Source organism: Theropithecus gelada, chromosome 3 (genome assembly GCF_003255815.1).
Source record: "Theropithecus gelada isolate Dixy chromosome 3, Tgel_1.0, whole genome shotgun sequence".
Classification (NCBI taxonomy): Eukaryota; Metazoa; Chordata; class Mammalia; order Primates; family Cercopithecidae; genus Theropithecus; species Theropithecus gelada.
In genome coordinates this window covers 156,807,932-156,830,828 of record NC_037670.1, presented here as the reverse complement: position 1 = coordinate 156,830,828, position 22,897 = coordinate 156,807,932, and the positions used below count along the sequence as shown (strand labels likewise).

Below are 22,897 nucleotides of genomic sequence, written 5' to 3'. Positions count from 1 at the left end.
TGCAAGTAACTGCTGAAAGGCAGGGTGTGGCTGGGCATGTCTCAGGAAACACTGAGGAGGATGGTTGGTGGGCAGAAGGGGGCTGGGACTCATGGGGCAGAGAAGCAGGGTCCATGCTGTGACACATCCTGGGGCTTGCTTTGCCAGAGAGAGAAGTTAATGATGGCTGTGTTTCCAGTGGGGGCCTTTTCTTTTTTTTGTTGTTATTATTTTTTATTTATTATACTTCAAGTTCGGGGGTGCATATGTAGAACATGCAGGTTTGTTACATAGGTATACATGTGCCATGGTGGTTTGCTGCACTCATCAACCCGTCATCTACATTAGGTATTTCTCCTAATGCTATCCCTCCCCTATCCCTCCACCCCCAGACAGGCCCCAGTGTGTGATGTTCCTCTCCCCATGTCCATGTGTTTTCATTGTTCAGCTCCCACTTATGAGTGAGAACATGTAGTATTTGGTTTTCTGTTCCTGTATTAGTTTTCTGAGAATGATGGTTTCCAGCATCCACGTCCCTCCAAAGGACATAAACTCAGCCTTTTTTTTGGCTGCATAGTATTCCATGGTGCATATGGGCCACATTTTCTTTGTTCAGTCTGTCATTGATGGGCATTTGGGTTGGTTCCAAGTCTTTGCTGTTGTGAACAGTGCCGCAGCAAACATACATTTGCATGTGTCTTCATAGTAGAATTATTTATAATCCTTTAGGTATATACCCAGTAATGGGATTGCTGGGTCAAATGATATTTCTAGTTCTAGATCCTTGAAGAATCACCACACTGTCTTCCAGAATGGTTGAACTAATTTACACATCCACCAACAGTGTAAAAGCATTCCTATTTTTCCACATCCCCTCCGGCATCTGTTGTTTCCTGACTTTTTAATGACCGCCATTCTAACTGGTGTGAGATGGTATCTTACTGCCCAAAGTAATTTATAGATTTAATGCTATCCTGATCAGGCTACCATTGACTTTCTTCCCAGAATTGGAAAAAGACTACTTTAAATTTCATATGGAACCAAAAAAGAGCCTGCATAGCCAAGACAATCGTAAGCAGAAAGAACAAAGCTGGAGGAATCATGCTACCTGACTTCAAACTATACTACTAGGCTATAGTAACAAAAACAGTATGGTACTGGTACCAAAACAGATATATACACCAATGGAACAGAACAGAGCCCTCAGAAATAATGCCACACATCTGCAACTATCTGATCTTTGACAAACCTGACAAAAATAAGCAATGGGAAAAGGACTCCCTATTTAATAAATGGTGTTGGGAAAACTGGCTAGCCATATGCAGAAAGCTGAAACTGGATTGCTTCCTTACACCTTATATAAAAATTAACTCAAGATGGATTAAAGACTTTAAGACCTAAAACCATAAAAACCCTAGAAGAAAACCTAGGCAATACCATTCAGGACATTGGCATGGGCAAAGACTTCATGACTAAAACACCAAAAGCAATGACAACAAAAGCCAAAATAGACACATGGGATCTGATTTAACTAAAGAGCTTCTGCACAGCAAAAGAAACTACCATCAGAGTGAACAGGAACCTACAGAATGGGAGAAAATGTTTGCAATCTACCCATCTGACAAAGGGCGAATATCCAGAATCTACAAAGAACTTAAACAGATTTACAAGAAAAAAAAATATCAAACAACCCCATCAAAAAGTGGGCAAAAGATATGAACAGACACTTCTCAAAAGAAGACATTTATGCAGCCAACAAACATATGAAAAAAAGCTCATCATCACTGGTCATCAGTGGGGTCCTTTTCTTTTGAGAATGTTGTCTCTTCCAGTCCGAGCTCTGTGAAGGCCACGTGTCTGCTCTGAGCTGCCAGTCATGGCTTGTGGGATTCAGGTTCCTCTCATGTGTTATGGGACTTGACAGAAAGAAGCCCTGCTTTGAGGAATAGAATAATGAAGGCTAATGCTTCCTAGAATCTAGCAGAATTGGAAGGGAGGGCTGGCATGAGCCCCAGGCTTGAGCTGATCGTACCCTGAATTCTACAGCCCAAAGTTTGAGACAGTTTCTGTCTTATCCACCCTTGAAGCCAATGTCATCCCAACTTGTGGCCCCAATGCCTCTTAGGACCCCTGGGAGAAGTAATTGGGTGAAACTCTTCATATGTACTTATTCTCCAAAATGTTGAACAGCTGGAACCCCTTAGTTGGATTGGTAAAAGTACATGGTCAGGACCACAGAAAAGACATTAATAAGGAGCCTTTTTTTCTGAACTAAAATTGTTAGTTAGGGTAGACTATTACAATATAATAACGAGTACAAAATTGTCACTGTGGTGGAATATCTGGTGACTGGGACTAATATGAATGATTGACTTACATATTCATTTTCTTGTATTAATCTCAGGCAGGGACACAATCTGGCTGGGTGACTCTGGACGAGACACTTAACCATGGGGGTCCTCAGTTTCCAGGGTCTCCCCAGCTCTGTGTATTGGTGATTTTGGGTGGAAGGGGAGAGAACTCCTATGGAAGTCAGATTGAAGTGACGGTCACAGTGCAGGTGGGACAGGAATAGGGAGGATAGGTGTAGGAGAGTGCTCCGAAAAGGGAACTAGGGCCCCCACCTGCCCCCTGAGATAGAAGTCTCTTATGAATCTGTACATATTCCTTGTGATTTCCTTTCAGCTGTACTGAAGGGGCTGTGACTTCTCTCCTAACTTGTGTGCAGGTTGAATGTTTTAATTAAGATCTGGGCTGCTGGTCGGTGGGAATTGATTGAAGCGGGTCTGCAGTCCCGTACAGAAGCAGAGACACGCCGCAGGAAGGAGGTGCAGAAAGAGACCCTGGGGAGCTTCCAGCCTCTCTGGCTCTATGCTGGAGACAGAGCAGGGTGCAGAGAGCCGTTAATGGCCAAGCAGATTAGGAACATGGTTCCGGCTGAGGGCATAAAGCCCTGGTGAATGATAATCAAACTTGCAGCCAGTCAACCAGCTAAGCAGACAAGATCTAAATAAACATCCTGCTGTCTCTGCTTGGGCCACGATCTCCATTACAGAATCAAGTTGTCCCCTCCAGCACACTGACCTTAGGCTCTCTGCCTCATCCTGGTGCAATGCCCATTTCCCAATATTGGATTCATAAATGTCTCTCACCCTTTGTGCTCACTCTCCTAAGCTCCCTTTGGATCTGGCAAGTGAGTGCCATCATTCTCTGGTAGCTTCTGAACCATACAGTTACCTGGCGACAGATGAGCTATCCAGTTTTCTCAGCTTTTCTTCTTCATTCTTGCCAGTTACTCAACTCCCATAAAACATTTCAGCCTGCAGACCCTGCCAATTTTTACACCCCCTCTTCTCTCCAACTTAGTTAAGGCACTTCAACATTGAGTATCTCCTTTACTCAAAGACATTGTGAAGGTTGGATGAGAGGAAAATATAATCTATTAGCTCAGAAGCCTGGTCTGTTCTAGCACATCTCAAACTTTCACATGCACATAAATTGCATGGGAATTTTATGCAAAGGCAGATTCTTATTCAATAGGTTTGAGGTGGGACCTGAGATTCTGCATTTCTTGCAAGTTCGCAGGTAATGATAATCTTGGTCCTTGAACCACACATTGAGTGGCAAGGATCTAGACCAGTGCAATTCAGAATATACTCTGTGAACAAGTTAGTGGTCTGTGCTGAGATAGGTACAGACATTGAGAGTGAGCATTTAGAAATCTATATAGCAATTTGATATTGATGCAATATCCCAGTGCTTAGTCAATGCATTTGTATTTTGCAGCTTTAAGTTTCACTCTTATAGTAATTTGTTCTTCTAGTATTTGACAAAAGCATCTATCTACAATAGATGGGAAATTTTACAGAATGGCCCTTCAAAACAGTTTGAGAAGCCCTGGCCTATGTGACATGTGATGTGCTTTGCAGTCCCTGAGATTCTCTGATGCTCTGCAGCTTGTGCACACAAGTGTCCTGTCTTTGGGGGCAACCCTGGGGAACATGATCCCTGCTGAGGCTCTCAAGTCAGGTCCCTAGAATATCCTCATCCCACCGGTTTTCCAGGCTCCATGTTTTCTTTCCACAGCAGAATCCTGGATATTTCTGATTAGGGTTTAACATACCAAGGGGATATGCTTAGGAAAGGCCGACCAACAAGAGAGGCAGCCAGAGAGCTTCTGAGCCTGTGGCCCCAGAGGTGTCCACCCCAAGCCTGGGCAGCCTGCTCCCTTCCCCACTAAGCAGGATTTTACTCTAATGTAGTATCACCGGCACCACTTCTGAGAAGGAAAAAGCCAGGCTGCAAAACAAGCCAGTGAGAAGGCTTCTTGCCTTCTGTGCCCACAGGGGAGGGCTGGGTGTTAATGAACCCAAGTGCAGTCATAACAGGAATGAGACCAGCTGGAGCCCGCCCGTGTTTGACCAGCAGTCATTTGGCAGGATCCAGACTGCTGGGGGAGTGGTCAGAGACTCAAACACAGCCCGGTGTTCTCCCCGCAGAAGCTGTCTTTGTTGTTCTTGGACCACTGTGGGCCAGGACTCGTGGGGATGACCCTGGGGATGCAGGGCTGGCAGGATTCCTTTCAAACTCACTCCTTTTCTTCCCAGCTTGTTTCGATGCTGGGCAGCTCACAGGGCCCCTCTGTCAATGGACTGATCGGTTTTATATTCCGCCCTTCTGAGCTGGAGGTAATCCCTCAAAGATTGCTGCTCTGTGGAACATCATGCCATCTTTACTAAATACTAATTAAGTTTAAAAACCACAGAGAAAAGGGGCTAATATTGAATAACCATGTGTTGAATGATCTTCTTCCATCCTTTGGAAATCAGCCACTTCAGTGTTCAAAAACAATGTGATTTCAGCTAGGTTCAGATTTAATTGAGTGGATAGATTTTGATTTGTGCTTATGATTTATTGAATGACCCTAAGCTGCTTTATCTTTTAATTTTTGCAAATTATTAGTGAGGGGCAAGGTTGGCCACAGGAGGGCTTGTCACTGAGAATGTGTGTGTGTGTGCGTGCACGCGTGCCTGTGTGTGTGTGTGCGCGCGTGCGCATGCATGCTCACCTTTGGATAAAAAGTGATACTTGGTAAGGTGGGGCTTCAAGGTTGTTCTTTCAGGGATATAGGTGAGGCATCCTGTCCTGATCATTCCCTTTACTGTCTAAGGCACGTGCCACCATACAGCTTGCCAAGCCAGGTGCCTGGGGCCGGGTGTAACATCCATGGCCAGGGAACAGAAGTAAAGTTGTTTGGTTGACCCAGGATTTGGACTCCAACTGTGGCCTCGTTAGTTCTGCGCCATAGCCATTGAGGCTCTTAATACATTTTGTAATACATATTTACTGTATTTCAGTAAATATGTGCTGTAATACATATTTGCTGTAAATGGAAAGGAGAAAGGGAATAAGGGGCCTTGTGGGCACATCTTGTGCATCATGGTCTAAGTCTGCTAAGGTTTCATCTTGTCCAGATGCCTGGTACCAGCCTCTGCCCTACCCTTGAGCTACCGATGGGACCCCGATCCCACAGAGCAGCAGTGACTCTGGAAGTCCTGTTCTCTAGCTGTTCATCAAACTGAGAAAAACTTCAGAGCTGTGTAGGCTTATTTAGTGTGTTCTCAGCCTTGGATATTGAAAAATGGAAACAGATGAGACACATCTACCTCCCTGTGACCCCAGCCATACATCATAGCTCACGTTCTGCCACCCCAGGTCCTTAGGGAAAAAAGACTTTGGAGAATGTGTCTCTGCTTAGCTTGGCTAGGTAGCTGGCCTCTTTTCCCTGCCCCAAGCATCCCATGGGTACTCTTGGACAAGGGAGTATAGGCATGTTTGACTCTTGTGGTGTATTCACTTGTAAATGTCAGTGAAACTAACTGATTCTCCCATTGGAATATAGTTATCTCTTGGACCTAGTCTATTTCTTTCCTGATATATGATAGGATAACCTCATGCTCATTTGCCCACTTCTGCAGCCAAGTCACCTGGTCACTCTGTGTGTGTGTATGTGTGTGTGTGTGTGTATGCTCATGTGTGTTTAAAGGTGTGTGTGCATACACAGGGCAGAGAGGATGGAGCCCACCTTACCGCAGCATCATGTAATTAACTCAGTGCTCAGAACCATCCCAGCCTCTGCAGGAAAGAGAAAAGGAAGCCAGTAGTGCCTGCTGAGCTGATCATATGTGCAAAAGCTCTGTTGGCATCTGGTTCAGGAGAGCACCCCAAAAAAGTTAATTGGTGTTGTTCAGTCTCCTTTCCTTAAGACTATGGTTACAACCATGCATGAGCAGTGTCTCCTGCATGGTCACTATCCAGCACGATTCCATAATTCTCCCATAAAGCCAGTGGGGAGGAGGAGGTGAGTGGTGAAGGGAGTGGGAACACTTGGTGTCATGTGCTCCCATCATTTCTACTAGCTTACTGGGAAATAAAGTGTAGTCAAGAGTGTAGGAAGGCAAGATGTAAAATTAGAGACTGGTACTAATCTGGTTACCTGAAAACAAGTGAAAGTGCTGTAGATTTGTTCTGTTGCTGAGAACTACCACACTAAACTTTGTGTAGTTCCTGGAGGATGCACAACAGTGTAATTCTCTTTAGGGTGTGCCACAGGTTCCTGGTCTGTGGGAGGGAATGAATCAAGAGGGCTCTTGAGAACCTTCATCTGTGTGCTTGCTCCGGAAGTGAGTCCCAAAGCTGGAGATTTAGTGAGAGCAGGCATCCCCTCTGTGTCTGACTGTGTGTATTCTGGAGGCAGAGGTTTGTAACAGGCCATGTGCACCTGCATAAGGATGGGTAAAACAGGGACTTTGAAAGAGTTGAAAAGCATTATAAACAGTTGTTCAGAAACGAGTCCCAAGAGTTCCACGTGAAACTGGCTCTGTGTGCATTTAAACATGGCTGTTGGGAATTCTCACTGGTCCAACACCCCTGCAAAACAATGTGTAAATATTTAGGAAGACTTCAAAGTAGTCGAATCCTTTGAACTAGTGACAATTTTTTTAAGAATCAATTCTAATTTGTTTTAAGAGTAATAATCACCAAGATACACATTTCAGGATTTATTTAGCCTATCGAAAATTGGAATCGATATATATACTCATTTAGAGGGGAATGGTTAAGTAGATTTGGTATATTTATGTAGTCATTGAAAACTTAGTTTATAAAGGCCAATCTTGTAATTGATTCTTGTGTGATAACATTCAGTGAAAAAGCACGAGACAATTAGAAAGCATGATACGATGAGTAAAATAAAAACTGGAAAGAGAACCACCAAAATGCTAACAGTAGTTGTGCTTGGAAAATGGGACGAGGTATGGTTTATTTATTGTTTTCTATTTATTTACATTTTTTCTTAATTTTCTTTAATGAGCATTTATTACTTTTGTATTGGAAAAAATAAATTTTGAAAAATAGAATCCCAGGGAATGCTTTAGGTAGCATTTAAGTCTGAGGGTGAAGGTGCTTTGAAATATCCATGTCCAACCCCGGTGTGTGCAGCCAACCAGCTAATTAACTCAGCAGTGAGGGAGTCTTTTTTCAAGTGGGTTGTATGGTTTGCTTGGTGGCTTGACCATCTCACAATACATGCCATGAGTGGGCTTCAGAGAGAGGGAGCATGGATGGAGGGATCAATACAAGCCTTTCCCCACTGCTGGGATAAACCTGACTGCCAACAGGAATGTATTAAGGGGTTTCCTACAGAGGATGCACCCTGCTTTGAACTAAAGATGATACAGAAGAAGTACAAAGGAAAATTGTTGCCGATAAGAACTTGTATTCCTATTTAAGGATAAGACACTAAGACATAGACATGCAAAAATGTTCATGAACATCATACATAACTACATTTGTGTATGCATATACACGTATATATATATACACACACACACACGTGCACACCCACGCATATATATACACTCACACACACATACTGCAAATACTCTCTCAAATATATTGGTAGCTCAATACATAGACAATATATAATTGGGCAATGGAAAATAAGCACTTGTTACACTGTGTTAGTAGCATTGTCTTTGAATACAAAGGACAGTGTATCCTTGCTGATCATTTTGATAGCGATAACAATTATTGCAGACCATGCCAGTGCCAATACTCTGTTATTAACAAGCTGATGATGTAGCAATCTCCATTTGCAAAATGCCACACATGACAATTTAAAAATCTTGATCCTTTCGTTAAAATTGACTGTGTATGCTCAGGGTGAAAGGCTGGTGGAGGTTTGAGGTCCCTGCCACGGGGACCTCATATTTGGTTCTCATTTGAATCCCTTCCGGTGAGCTTGAACAGCCATCCTCATTTTACCAAGGAAGAAACTGAGATTTGAGTAGGCTGCATGAGAGCCTGAAGCCAGCAGCAGCAGGGGCTATGATTCTTGTGTCTACCCTGCACCCCTCAGCTGGTCAAATATTATCCAAGCAGGCAAGGCAAACAACCATGAAGGGCTCATACTGGAGCCTGGAATGTGTCTTTCTGACTCCTGCAATTGGCTGTGCTCTTAACCCTCTTCCCGCTTCCTCTTCTCTGGGCTTCAGGGAAAGAAGGAGACATCCTCAGCCTGTATGCTTTGTCCAAGAGGACAAAGGCAGGTGACCTATTAGAAAGCACATCTAGTGGTCTACCCTATACCCAGCCCGGAAAAGTCCCCCAGCTTTCTTTTCTCCCCTCTCCCTTGTATTGTATCATCCCCTGTGGCTTTTTCTGTGCTTTTTTCCCCCCTTCTCTCTCTCAAAGCAAGCAAACAGGAGTGTGAATAATTGATTGAGAGAAACTGGAATGACTAACAGTTCTGGTGGGAATCGTCTCTCACGTCAGGAAGCCTGCGGGGGTGCACAGATGACGACCAGACGCCTCTGGCTCTTGCCCTGGAGGGATTGTGGGCTGCAGGGGGTGCCCACCGGGCCCTGTGGCACCTGGCTGTGTCTGGATCCTGCTCAGGGCTCCTGGTGCTCTCCATTAAAGCCTCGGCCCTGGGCAAATGTTGCAGGATCTTGGAAAGTCCTCTGTTCCAATCTGATTTGAATCACACCAGATATCCGCTCCGCATTCATCCCAAATGTGTGAGTGTATGTGAAGTAGAACTAGGGTATAAATTCTTTGCCTTATTAATATCCATGCCAGATGTTTCCAGACCGTGTTCCTTGCAACTGGAATGTCGCTTGAAATTTAAATAGATGTTTTTCAATAAAAGATTATCTGGTCAAATTTGAGAAATGCTACATAGCCTCCTCTTAGAGATTCACTGCACGCTTAAGTAAATTAAAACACCTGAGAAGTCTAGAAAATTTTTCCACTGCATTTGTTTTCTTCAAACTTATTTGGCCATTTGACATTTTGAATCACTTCTTTTTTGTTTTATATCTTGTAGGACACCGTCTCAAGTATACAATTTAGGAAAATGTTCTGTGCATGTCTGCTCCCTACCTCATATCTAGAAGGGACAAGATCAGACTGGAGATGTGAGTTTGAATCCTGTCTCTGCCTCATGCCAACTGTCAGACCTTGCAGGAATCTCTGAGCCTCAGTTTCCCCATCTATAACAAGGATACAACCAAACCAACCAATCCTCAATTTGCAAGTGCTGCCTATTGCAGATAACAGTGCCCAGCAGAGTGCTTGGGATCCTGGAGATGCTCTATAATCTTGTATTGAAACTGATTATAGTCCATGGTAGATAAAATTACCTTGTAGCTAAGCAGAACAGATTCAGATCCGTTTCAGAAACATGAGTCTCTAACTCAGGAGATTTCCACAACTGTCCTTTGTAACCTGATCTTATTCTTGTGTTTAACCTTGGCAGTGGGAAGTTCTTCCTGGTATCTTGCCTAATTTACTGGAGTTGGTGTTAATGCTATTTCCCCCTAAGGCATGGCTCTTGGACCAGTAACACCTGAGAATTTGATAGACGTAGACCCAGAGTTACTGAGGTAGGTGCTCTGAGTTGGGGACCAGCAATCGGTGCTTTAGCAAGTTCTTTGGGTGATAGAGTTTGGAAACTACTGCTCTAAAGCGTCATCTGTTTTGACTTTGCCAAGCACAATCTGAACTCCCATGAGGCCCTGCTCCTGATACTTTAAATCTGTCCTGTCTCTTTTTCTGCCTCCCCATGGAGGACTGCTGTCTATTTTCTGGGTTCCTGGAATGTTGGCAAGTTTAAATCAGGATTATGAAATTATTTGAGAATGGCAATCTTCCATACTTTAGGAACACCCCAGGAGATGAAAGGCCACATTATATTATCTTCTCCCTCCGTGCCTTGGTCCTTCTGTCTGGGCGGATTCTCTGATTCCACCCATCTGCTTCCACAGCCATGTCAGGGACCAGGCAGGGTGAGCCAAGAGGGCCACAGTACTGCAGTGGAGGAAAAACAGGCTTCCTGGGGGAGAAGTGTTAGATAAATATGCCTCCTTGTTATCACCACCAGGGCCTGGTGCTGCCCTTTGCACATGATCACAATGCTGCAAATTCCACAGGCTGCTCTCTACAGGGAGTTGAGCAATGGATAACAACTGTTGGGAGGGTTATTTCTTTGGTATTTTGATTCGTTAAAAAAGTTATCTGTAGTTCCCGGAAGCCCCAAGGGGAGGGGCTGCTTCTACTCCTGGAATCCCATATGGGGCCAGTTACAGCATCTCAAGCAATTCTCAAGCCATAAAAAAGCCAACACCATTATAAAATGTGGTGAGCCCTGCCTCTGTTGTATTAAGCCACTGTTATATTATGAGGTGCAGGGACAGTGAGGGGTGACGGTAGTGGCAAGTCCAAGAACATATGAAGCCCAAGAACATACCTTTGACTAGTAAAGGCCAGACAAGAATTAAGTAACTGGTTCCTACTGCAAAGGCCTTGAAATCTAGAAACAGTGTGTACACCAAAAAGGGTAATAGTTTGGATGTTATCTTTCATTGTTTTTGAAATTTGCAGAGTGACTGTGAAGAGCTATAGTGTGAGACTCTGGAAGCCTTGGTTTTAAGATTGGCTCTGTCACTGGTGGTTTGCAACCTTGAACAAGATTATTTCTTCGTTCATTCTTTTACTCTTTCCTTCAACATTTGACTGATGTTGATGATGCTCTTGCCACTATGCTGGTTGCTCAGAGTACATTATACATCAAAGAGTAGAAGCACAGCCCTGTTCTTAAGTAGCCCACAGTCTGAGGAGGGAGGTACTTGTAAATAGATCACAATACAGAGAGCAAAGGCTTCCATGGAGGTATGCAAGGTCCATGGGGATCTGTAAGACAGAGCCTCAGGTGCTTTGGAGAAAGGAATGCTTCTCAGACAAGGCTTTGACATGCTGCCTCCATTTCTTTCCCTCCTCCAGGGGTTTTGTAAAAGCCAAGTCATATCAACCTAGTCCTGGTTCTCCCCTGCATGTTAGGCTCCCATATGAGGAAGGACATGAGACACTGCCTGGTGTAATCACCCTTTGGATGCTAACGTACCAACTCCCATAATACACACCCACCGTTGCCCACACACAACAACCAAGCCACTTGTCCCGCCTCCACTTGAATATCTCTGATCATGGGGAATTTTGTACCAAATGTTATGCCATCTGTTATAAATAAAAGATCTGGCCGAGCGCGGTGGCTCATGCCTGTAATCCCAGCACTTTGAGAGGCTGAGGTGGGCGGATCACCTGAAGTCAGGAGTTCGGGACCAGCCTGGCCAACATGGTGAAACCCTGTATCCACAAAAAATACAAAAATTAGCTGGGCATGGTGGTGTGCGCTTATAATCCCAGCTACTCTGGAGGCTGAGGCAGGAGAATCGCTTGAGCCCAGGAGGCAGAGGTTGCAGTGAGCCAAGATTGCACCATTGCACCCCAGCTTGGGCAACAAAGAGTGAGACTCCATTTCAGAAAAAAAAAAACCAGATCTAATGCCCATTTCGGAATTGTCTTGGCTGTCATTGGTTTAAAGTAGACTAAATCTCAACTAGCAGAACCTCCTGATACCATTGAGTGAAATTTCAAATCTTAGCAGCTCAAAGAATATCAGAAGTGGGAGGGACTTTTCAATAATCATTCTCATTCTCATTCTCTTTCTTTGAACCTCATTCTGCATAGGAGAGATTGCAGACCCAGGTGAAATGACTGGAGGAAGTTAATCATCTGCCATGGCTGCTATTCATGAAACTTCTTGGAATGTCTAGTATTTTTAGGGAATAAGGAGCTCGTAAGAACACCTTAGGGATAGGCAGAGTCCTCAGAACTATGACATGCTAGGGGAGAGAGGACAACCCAGGACACAGCCTGCTTTAGGCCTTTCTAATCTTTAGGGATTGTTGCCTAGTAGAGAACTTTGGCATCAACCAATGACTCAAGAAATAATCACCCAGGATATACCATGTGCCGGGGGTGGTGAGAAGCTGGAGCTCTGAATTAAATACTCCTACTCTTCTCTAAAGCACGTCTTAAGTTTTCAATGGGAGGAATCACTATTTCCATGACTTGAGAACACTAGACCTCTGGCCCACAGAGCAACAATCACTTCTGCAGCATGAAAGGCCAAGCTGCCACAGCTAGTGCTCCCTTCCAGGTACTGTCAGGACTCTTGAGAATAACATACATGTTTCTCACAGAAACAAGATAATTGGGGAATAGCATAGATGGTTTCACCAGGAGTGTGTGATGGTCGGGTGGGGTGGGTGATGGAACCTGTATGGTGCTTTTCCTACCCTCACTCCCAATATTTGGGGGAACAGTGCTATGTCAGCAGAAGTTGGAGGATTGCTCCTGAAAGCCCCATCCATTGCCTCTCCCATACCACAGTTTCAGCTTGTGGCCTCCAGTGGAACGTGGGTGTGTGTTGCCGTTCTTTTCTCTTGTGCCAGGCTGTGCTGTGAGAAACAGCACTCTCCCCTGTCATCCATCCTGGGTCTTTCCTCTCCTCAGCCCCAGGTCTCTGCACTTCAGTCGTTACCCTGGGCCATAGCTTCCTGCTCACATGTATCTTCCAGAGAGCAAAGGATTTGCAAGTGGGCAGCAGAACCTAGCTATTGAGTTGGTGCTGGTGGCCATTGAGGGGCACAAGGAAATCAAATGGTCTCTCCAAGCAGAAAGGTGGGGAGGGGGCTCCTATGGACCCATGAGGAATGTCGTAGAAGGGGAGGCTGTGGTACCCCATTTTCTGTGCTGCCCAATCAGATATGTGGGTACCACAGAGATGGGAGAGGATGTCACATCTTGCACCTCAGTTTTCCTACTGCACAGGGGAGTTGATCCTTCCAGCTCTCTCCTTTGTTTTCTTTCTTTTTTTCTTTTGAGTTTGTAGAAGACTGTGTCTGGAAAAGCTCTGGGCTTATCAGGGAAACACATTCTGTACAGGCCATTCTAGGGGAGGCTATAAAAATGAGGCAAAGGTCATTTGATTTGGAAAAATGATCTTTAGTATTGAAATCATTTAAAGCAATTTTTGCTAGGAAAAGGAGAGGACTTACTTATTTGGGAATCTGGGTTTTTTCCAACTGGGTCCCAGAAAACAAGGCTGCTGGGCTGATATTTCATAACACAAGCATCTCATATTCTCTGGCTTTTCCTAAATAGCCTTTTCTAGCAGAGAGAGAGAGAGAGAGAGAGAGAGAGAGAGAGATCCAATTGCCTCATAGAAAACATCTGGGGAATCTAGTGTAGGATTTCTTTTTCTGTATTTTGTTTTTACACATTTCATGAGCCCAGGAAAGGAGTTTTTGCTGGTGTTCACATTTGATGAAGAGAGAGTAATGCAGGAAGATAAGTTTCTCCATAAGCAAACATTGCCATAGGCGGGATTTGGCTCCTCCTGCTAAAAGCAGAGAGGATTAACCCTGCCTGGCACCCAAGGTTGACCTGGGAAGACAGAGAGGATCGAGGAGGACTGGGTGCAGGTGGGGCCAGGTGGGAGTTATGGCTGCCTCGTGTCATTTCTAGGACAGTCACGGGGACAATTTCTTCTGGGTCCAAATCCAGGCCAAAGCCACCATCAGGGCCTGCTGCATGAAATTAAAGGTGGTGGGCACTGCCTCCACTGCAGGGCGGAGAAATCAGGAGACCTGGAAAGGCCTTCTCTCCTGCCCAAACAGTGATTGATCAGGGCTCCTGAGAAATGGTTATTGCTGAGCAAATCGCTTCCTGGGAGCGGAGATTTAACAGCAGCAATTTTATTTCCTTATGGTTGCCTCTTGCTGAAAGTGCCTTGCCTAACATCACTGTTTATAGTTGCTGAGTTTGAAGGGCCTTAAAAAAAAATCCTTTAAAGGAAGGTATTTGGAGAGCTGAGTTGAGTGTAAATGAGGAGAAACAGATACTCAATCAGGATGCAGGGGGCACAGGGACCCCAGCATCTTGCTCCTCCATGGAGCAGTGGCAGAGATACGAATTTCTTCCTCCCTCCCCTGTATCCTTGGCTGGGGATCCTTCGCCTTACGGAGCAATAGACGCTTTCCCCTTAGTATGTGAACTCCAAGGACTTTCGGCAAAGTTGGTACAGTCCCTGGGCCAATGCTGGGATCTCTGGTGATGATTGTTGAGACCTTTTCACATCGCCATAGCTCTCCACAGTCTTCAGAGGAGCAACGCTTCGAGAACCTTATTGAAATTTTATTCTGACAGCAACACCATGGGGCACATGCTACAGGTGGGGCTGTTTCAAATTTGCAGATGGAGAAGCTGAGTCCCCTGAGGTGAAGGCATTGGTCTAGGGTCATGCCAATGGCATTGGGACTCAAACCCTACTGTCTGCTGTTTTCTATTCACATAAGGGACTGGCTGGACTGGAAGGAAATATTGCTCCCTGCTCTCCTTGGCTCCTATTTGCCTTTTTCCTTTCTGAATTCCACGTAAGCTCTCCCTCACTTAGTTCTTCATGCTAGCAGTCCCCACTTGTGCTTAGTTCCCGCACGTGCCATGCTGTTTCCCGCCCCGCTGACTGAACACATGTTGCTCTGCCTACAGTGTCTTCCCCACCATTTTGACTGCTCTAGGAGCTCTTTCTCAGCTCAGATGTCACCTCTTCCAGTAAACCTTTTTTGATCTGACCTTCCTATCCTCCTCTTCCCCAGGTAGACAGAATCACTCCCTGTCCTGGATTGCTACTGGGTCCTCTAGCATGTCCATGTTGGCATGGATCACACTGTGCTGTGGTTATTTAATCAACTGCCTGTCTTTCTTACTGAGTTCTGCATGAGACCCTTTAGGGCAGGAACATCAACAATTTGTCTTTGGGTCTCCAGTGCCACACACAGAACATGCACATGCTATTTGCTTTTGATGAGTGGAATTGGGGCTGAGGAGCCCAGTCCATGTGGCATTATTCTTGAGCCTTTTCTACCTCTTGGGGGACAACCAGGTTTCTGGATCCTAAGGAAGATGTCTGTGTGAATTTCATGATGTCCCAAATCCTTCTGAGGGCTGGGTGGGGTGGAGTTAAGGGGAAGGACCAAGATGACATGGAAGATGTGTAAGCACTGGCCACGTGGGCCTGGAAAGCCCAATCAGCCTCTGCCTGACTAGGTTTCTTTCCTACTCTGGCCCTGCCCAAGCCTCTACTAGTAGGACAAGCCTCTACTAGCAGGACTCAAAATCCCAGCTAAAGTGTCTGTCTTGGAAAAAGGCATGTAGATGACATGAGGACATCAGCCTCAGAGGCCTTGCTAACATGAGCTTGGGATACCCAGGATGAGAATGGGGAGGGCGGGGACAGCCTCGCCTTTCTTGGTCTTCTCACACACAGACTTGTGCACCTTGTCCATCAGACCTCTGACACCTTGAAAAGAACCCACACAGAGCTTGTCCCACAGCAGACAGGGTAGTTGTAACTGACTCTGGGTGGCTTACCCCTCACATACATTTTCCCTGTAGAAAGCTGGAATGCTTTTCTGGCTTTAAGAGTGAGTTTGTTGGAGTTGCTAGTGAAATTGCTAGATAAAAATTATATGCTCTCTGTTGGTACAAGTGCCTCACACTGATTCATATTGCTAGTCATGACTTTTCCATTTGTCTTGGGGGCAAAGCTGGCAAAACAGGAGTTTGGTAGAGCTAGAAACTGTGGTTAGGATTCGAGGGTTCAACAAGTGGTGACTCTTTGGCAATCATGGAATAATAGCCCAGAACCTACACCAGCTCCTGGGACCCACAGATACTCTGTGTGTGTTCCTGTCTGAAGACGTCTGATGGATGCATTTTGATACCTACCAGTAGCTTCTAATTACCAGCTGCTCACTCTTACCTTCCCTCCAGCCTTTGCTGGTGTAGGCCTGGCATCTCCCAACAGCTAGGCTTTGACACCCTGCTTGTTTTGTGAAGGAGCCTGTCGTATGGTATTAAGGCAAGGTGGATCAACCCCTCAGAACTGAGAGCCAGACCCTGGATAGAATTGTATGTGACAGGAGAGATGAATTTATCAACATCAGCGGCTCCTAATGAACACAATCTCCTGGTGCTAATGGGAACCGTAAGGAGTTAGGCGTGGATGAAGGCCACAGAGGCTTTCAAATGCAGATGCCCCTAATCAATCACATATTGTGACTCATCACTTACTCCTTTGGTCCACTTTTAATAAAGACCAGGATGAGCTTCTCTGTCCAAACAGGAATGAACGGGAGCCAAGCTGCCATCTTCACTTGGCCCAGGTCAGCATCAAATGGCTCATGATTACCGTCTGATGTGCAGCAACTTTGTGTTGCTGGACTGGCAGTTCTGCAATCAATCCCAGCTGCTGGACTGGAGGGTGGGGAGCTCCTGGCCACCTGAGCCTCAGGTTGGAATCTCTCTTATATTCCCATTAAATACAAGGCCCCACTGCATAGGAGAGTTTAAAGGGAAAATGAGATTTTATTAAAGCCAGGAGACCTCCCTGATAGAACAGAAAACCTGATAAGGGCAGTAAGGTTTCTTATCTCTGATGAAAGTTTCCCATTCTCCCAGATTCCTCTCTTTTGTTGTCACTATATTGCTCCTCCTCCACCCCTGTATTTCCATGGGCACCTCATTATTTTAAGTCACTGCTAAAAAGCCGAAAATTAGTAGCCAAACCATCCAAGAGCTGTTTTCCCCCAACAAAGGCCCAGCGGTTTAGAGTATATTTGTTTCACAGTTTGAATATGGTGACTTCAGTATGTTCTCTAGCTTCAGAGCATTGATGGGATCTGGATTTCCAGTGGAAAATAAGACAAGTCAGAAAAATGTGAGGAGCTGATGGCCAGACACACAAAATCTAACCTTTCCTGCTGCCACTCTGCTGGTTTCACTAACTGTATGCACTTCCAGAACTACAGAGGCCTGGCACCAATCGTGAGGCACTAAGGCCTGGAAGTCTGTCCCTTTCCTTCCCTTCCCTTCCTCTTGACTTCTCCAGATCTTGGAGAGAACATTGCAAGACTGGGTCCTCTGGGAAAAGGTGTACTTGGAGTCCCTGGTTGCTGGGGCTAAAGGTGAACTTAGCAATGAAGTTCACCCAGAGACTCATGGGCAGCCAGGGCTTGTCTTGCCTGCTCTCCTGGTTTTATCATTACTTCTGCTGCCTGACCACATAATGCCCTGGCCATCTCAAAGCTTGGAATTAGTGCCCATGCAAAATGGGAATAATGATATTTACCAACCACATAGTATTTTGAAGATTAGAAGGGATAATGGATGGTAAGCCCTCAGAAAAGTGCCTGGCACATAGTAAGTACTCAATAAATGTTTGGCATTATATAGTTGGCATTGCATTAAATTATTTTATGTTTTTGTTAATAAATGCTGGAGAAATGCCAATTTTTGAGGCACTTCCCTGATCTCCATGTCAGGCCCTCTGCTGAACCCACAGACAAAGATTATCTTCTGTAAGCCTCCCAACTTTCCCTATTTATAGGTGAGAACGTTGAGGCTTCCAGATGTTGCACAAAATTATACTGTTGGTGAGTGACAGAGCCAGAATTTCTTTTATTGATATTTATGCAGTACCTATTTTATGTCAGACACTACTGGGTGCTGGAGATTTGAACCTTTGTGGGTTTGATTCTAAAAGGCTTCATCTCTTTAATGCATCGTGCTGGTTTCCAGTGTGTGAGGTATGGGAGAGGGTGAGTAACATCTGACCTTGGAGGTAATGAAGATAGAGAGGACACATTGCTTGGTGTAGGGGCTTCTACTCCTGCTTGAAGGCTGTGGTGCAGTAGCTAAGCTGATGCCACTGGGAGGAAGGATCTGCATGGGTCCACCTGACCTCCTTCAGAGGACTGTCATCCGCAAATCCTAAGGGAACAGGAGGGACCCCTTCAATGAAGAAGTAACTGCTTGAGTAAACAGGGCCCAGGCCACACCACATGTGTGATCCATGTGGTGATACTGAATGCTATACAGTTTATTCTGGGAAAAATTAAACATCAAAACAGCAGAGCCACTCAAGGTTATCATCTCTGACTTGGTTTTAGCCATTTGTTTCTGCTTCTTTTGGATTAGAAAATTGAAGCTCATTGCTGGAAGGGGTGATACCTTTGTTCAATACGTCATCCTGCAGCCCTAATGTAGTGTCACATGACATGTCACGTGACATAAATCTTCCCCAAAGCATTCTCATGTGCCCGACCACCTTAGTACAGCTGGTGGGAGTGTGGGTGATGCATTGATTGATAGGAGATAAGCCAGGGTGGGACAAAAATAATGCAGGTGTCAATCTAGAGGCAATGGCCAACAATCATTAATCAGAGTGGTGGCACAGATAATCAAAAGATCGTGTCTTTTTGGCTTTGGATGCATGATTGCAGTTTTTCACATCAGGCTTACCTTCCCAATCAAGTTTCCCCAGAGTTATTTCTCAGTGTGTTTTCATGGATTAAAGCAGTCTTCAGTGGTTGGGTGTGGCCCAGACTGAGTGTGTGTGTGTGTGTGTGTGTCAGTGTCAGAAGGCAGGGGCAGATCAGAGAGGCCCAACCATGGGCCTTGATAAACGAGTTACTGTCCCTGATGACTTCTCTTTAATTCATCCCTTTCTAGGACGTCTGTGAAACTCTCTGGCCACTGTCTCCGTCCCCACCCGAGTTTAAGGCTCCCTCCTGAGTGGCTGCCTTCCTTCCAGGCTCACTGCGACTTTGGTTTTAGCCATCAGGCCCCTTGGTGCCCCAGTTTTATGAACTCCTAGGGGGAGGATTAATTTTCTATCCCAAGGCTTTATTCAGGGAACTGTGTCCAGAAATATGCTCCTACATCTAAAAGATACCAACATCATTGGCAAGAAACTCTCACAAGAAGTGATTTGAGATTAGGGAGATACAGGAATAGCTGTAAGATCCCGAAAGGTAGAGAAGAGGTAGCTGAAGATGGTGGGCCACTTTCTTTGAGGGTCTTGGGTCGTCTCAGAGGGTCTCCTGGAACAGTTTTTGGTAAGCTCCTTCCTTGCCCACCCAAACATCCCAGTCTTAACTTCCCATATTCTTTTCTCTGTGCCTTCTCTATACATAACATAGAGCCAAAGGACTTAAAACCTGGTTCATGATTTCCACCTTCACACTGTGAGTCCCCACCCCCATTTCCCTCTCCACCCCAACCTGTCTCCCCAGCCCGACCATGGGGCACACGTGTCTGCAGACCAGCCCTAATCTGGAAGCATGCCTTCCCATTCCACGTGCTCCTTCTCTGGGATCTCCTTTCACTCTTCTTGTGCCCCCCTCACCTCTGCCTCTGCCCACCAGCGTGACCATCCACATGTGGCTGACACTGATTCAGATGCTCATGCCAACTAGGCATCAGCTCTCCCTGCCTGCCATAGGCATAAATGCAGCCTTACTGGGGACCCTCGGGGCAAAAGTGAGTTGTTGACTCCTGGGACGTGGTATGCCCACACAGGAACACAGTTTTGCCTAATGGCAGAGGATGGCCTAGCTCAGTCACACCCATCAATATCTAGGGGCTGGAGCAGGGGGGGAAAGGGGTGATAAGAAGGAGTCAACAGAATACAGGAAAAGAATCTGCTCACTGCTCCTCTGCATGAGTTTGTTATACCTTGACATTTATTAGTGATACGATTGGAATAGAAATAGGTGAAACACACACACAGGCACACACACAGAGTCCAGGAGAGCCAGCACCATTAAATATAGGTAGAACAAGGCTAGTTTTATTAACCAAATACAGCTAAAGGATATTTTTAGGTATGCATCCAAATACAAATGGATAATTTTATAAAAGTTGTTTGCCAGCATTAAGAATTCTAAATAAGGCCAGGAGAGCATCACCAAAGGCTGTGGGCTGGACATTCTCCAGCATTTGAGAGGCCACGTCCAAGTCAAGAAACCATGGCACCTCTGGCTTGCAAGGCCTGTGGGCTTCCCAGTAGTCCCATCGCCAGCTGGCTGCCTCTACTTCCCTTGCGTCTCATCCAGGGCGGCATCTGTGATAACACAGTGATGGGCAGCCTCTCTGCATCCACCCACCAGAACAGCACTTTGGGAGGAGTGCACCTGGATTTTCTATACTCAGAGCTAAGACTGGGAAGGAAGAACACCCAAGTTGACTCTTGCCTCTTCCACATTAAATGCTGGAGTCCTCTTTGCAAGGCAGCTCAAACCTGCTGTCAGGGGCCACACTGCATACCTTTTTTTTTTCTTTCTTTTTTTTTTTTTTTTTTTTTTGAGACGAAGTCTCGCTCTGTCACCCAGGCGGGAGTACAGTGGAGCGATCTTGGCTCACTGCAAGCTCCGCCTCCCGGGTTCACGCCATTCTCCTGCATCAGCCTCCTGAGTAGCTGGGACTACAGGCACCTGCCACCTCACCCGGCTAATTTTTTGTAGTTTTAGTAGAGATGGGGTTTCACCGTGTTAACCAGGATGGTCTTGATCTCCTGACCTTGTGATCCACCCGCTTCGGCCATCCCAAAGTGCTGGGATTATAGGCAGGAGCCACTGCACCCAGCCACATACCATCTTTTTATACCTACTTCTCGGGGGACCATAATGGACAGATTAGTAATCATAATCACTCCTCCATAGGGTGTCTGTAAAAATTCCCTTTCTTTGATGAGCTCTTTGTTGAAAGTGATGGTTTCAGGGCAGACATGAAGTGCCTGCTTTTTGGTGAAGTCTACTGAGGGATGTCCTTCTCTGTCAACACAGATGGTCGGTGCCCTCTCTTTTTGGTGTATGTTATGCCCACTGGGGGCTCTTCCATTCTTTCCATACAGCCCCCTGGCTTTTTCCATTAGCCGAGCCAGTGCAGGCATTAGTCTGCTCTCCTTGGAAGGCTCCTTGGGGTGGCAGCAGAGAAACAGGGGCCATCGACCAGTGCTCCCTCTGTTCTCACCAGGCTTGGGGACTCCTCCCCTCACCTCCTTTCCGGGAAGCCATGTCCTGTCAGTTTTGCTGAGAAGGGGAAAAATGCTTATGATATCAGCAAGGGGTCTGGTGATGCATCTTAGCAGGTTTCTGGCGCCTGGTTGGCTCTGGGGGCCTGAGAATCAAAGGAGGGGCTTAGGCCACTCAGCTTAGTCCTGTCTCTGCTGCTGATTTTGCCTGAGGGGAAGAGAAAGTTGAAAGGAGCTGTCTTGGTCAAATGGCAGAGGCATTAGGGATTATCTCAACTCCTGTGAAAGGGCTGGGAGAGGCTCTGGGTTCTGAGCAACCAGACACATCAGGCCAGGCAGATCCAAGCAGGAAAATCAAATGCGGAGGTGTGCGGCAGGATGGAGAAATGGCATCGTCTGGATTACGGGAGGGTGGATGGAAAAGAGGACTGCAGGGGAAGCCCCTTCAGGTGGTGCTGACAGTGGCAAACATTTTCAGAGTGCTATGTGAGGTGAATGCAGACACCCACTGCAGATGCAATGTGGGTTCCCAAGGTCATCGCCTGAAATCCAATGTCACCACGTGGCTGGCGGCTGGTGACTGCAAATTTCACCTGGCAACCATGTGCTTTGGGAGGGCTGGGCTGCCTTCCTTCAGGGCGGGACCCAGCTCCTCAGCAGACATCTGCTTGTCAGTTCTCCTTAGCCCCAGCCTCATCTGTGACTGTTGATGGGGACGGGCATGGTGCCCAGAGCAGGTGTATTTGAGCCCAGCAGGATGGGCCACACCTGCTGTGTCCATCAGGTGCTGTGAGCCGCAGTGCAGGCAGCTGAGGACCCCGCCCTAGACGCTCTAGGTGTCAGCCTGGGCAGACAGAGGGTGACAGGAGAAACCACAGCCCACCTCCTCCTCTGGTCCCCAGGTCAGTGGGATTTCCCGCCAGCTGGGCTTAGGCTCAGACAACTGCTCCTCTGGATGCCTGGCAGGCCCAGGAGCTACTGGCAGGAAGGAAAGCAACAGGGAGCCAGGGCTTGTGTGGGTGCAGCTCATCCCTCCCCACCCGACTCTCTCCTCCCATGTCTCCTTGTTGCTTTTCTTTTCTCTCACACCTTAGTAGTTGATCAAATAGTTAACTTAAGCGAAAAACACTAACCAGAATAGAATACTCAAATAAACTGCTGTTCCACTCCCTCTAAATGCCCTTCGTTCTCCCTTCTTATGGAGGCGACACTGCCCCTCCTTTGATCACGCCTGGCATTGACATTGGTCCCAATCAACACCCTGCTGTTCAGCCCATTTCCAAGACATTCTTCTCTCTTGCCGACTGCCCCCATGGTGCGTGGGTGTTTTCTATGTCATCACAGAAAGCTCCTTTCTACACCCCCTGTGATCTCTGCCCTCCGTCAGGCCTGGAGCATTAAGAGAAAAGTGTCACAGTAGGAAGAGAGAGGGCTTTGACAAGCAGAACTGAAGTTCTACCGCTGACACCTGGGCTAGCTATTTGGCCTTCCTGGTCCTCCGCTCTCTTATCTAATAAGTACTCGCACCGCGGGTCTGTTGTGAGGGCTCAACTCAAGTCAGTTCAGTTAAAGCGTCTGGCTCCTGGTGGCTGTTCTGTCCCTGCAGGTGCCCTTTGCTGCTCTGTCCTTCTCGTTCTC

The 22,897-nt window shown here is 46.3% G+C and overlaps 1 protein-coding gene across 3 annotated transcripts in view; it reads left to right on the top strand.

Annotated features, from left to right (window-relative positions):
• Window positions 1–22,897, top strand: part of PLXNA4 (plexin A4) — a 519,820-nt gene that overhangs the window by 251,708 nt on the left and 245,215 nt on the right. The window contains exon 4 of one of the 3 annotated variants that reach the window (XM_025379049.1): window positions 5,454–7,251. The exons of the other annotated variants lie outside the window; for them this stretch is intronic. Within the exon in view, the coding sequence (XP_025234834.1) occupies window positions 5,454–5,561 (108 nt within the window). The 3' untranslated portion in view covers window positions 5,562–7,251. Of the gene's footprint in view, window positions 1–5,453; window positions 7,252–22,897 lie in introns of those variants that run through there. 3 annotated transcript variants of the gene reach the window in all.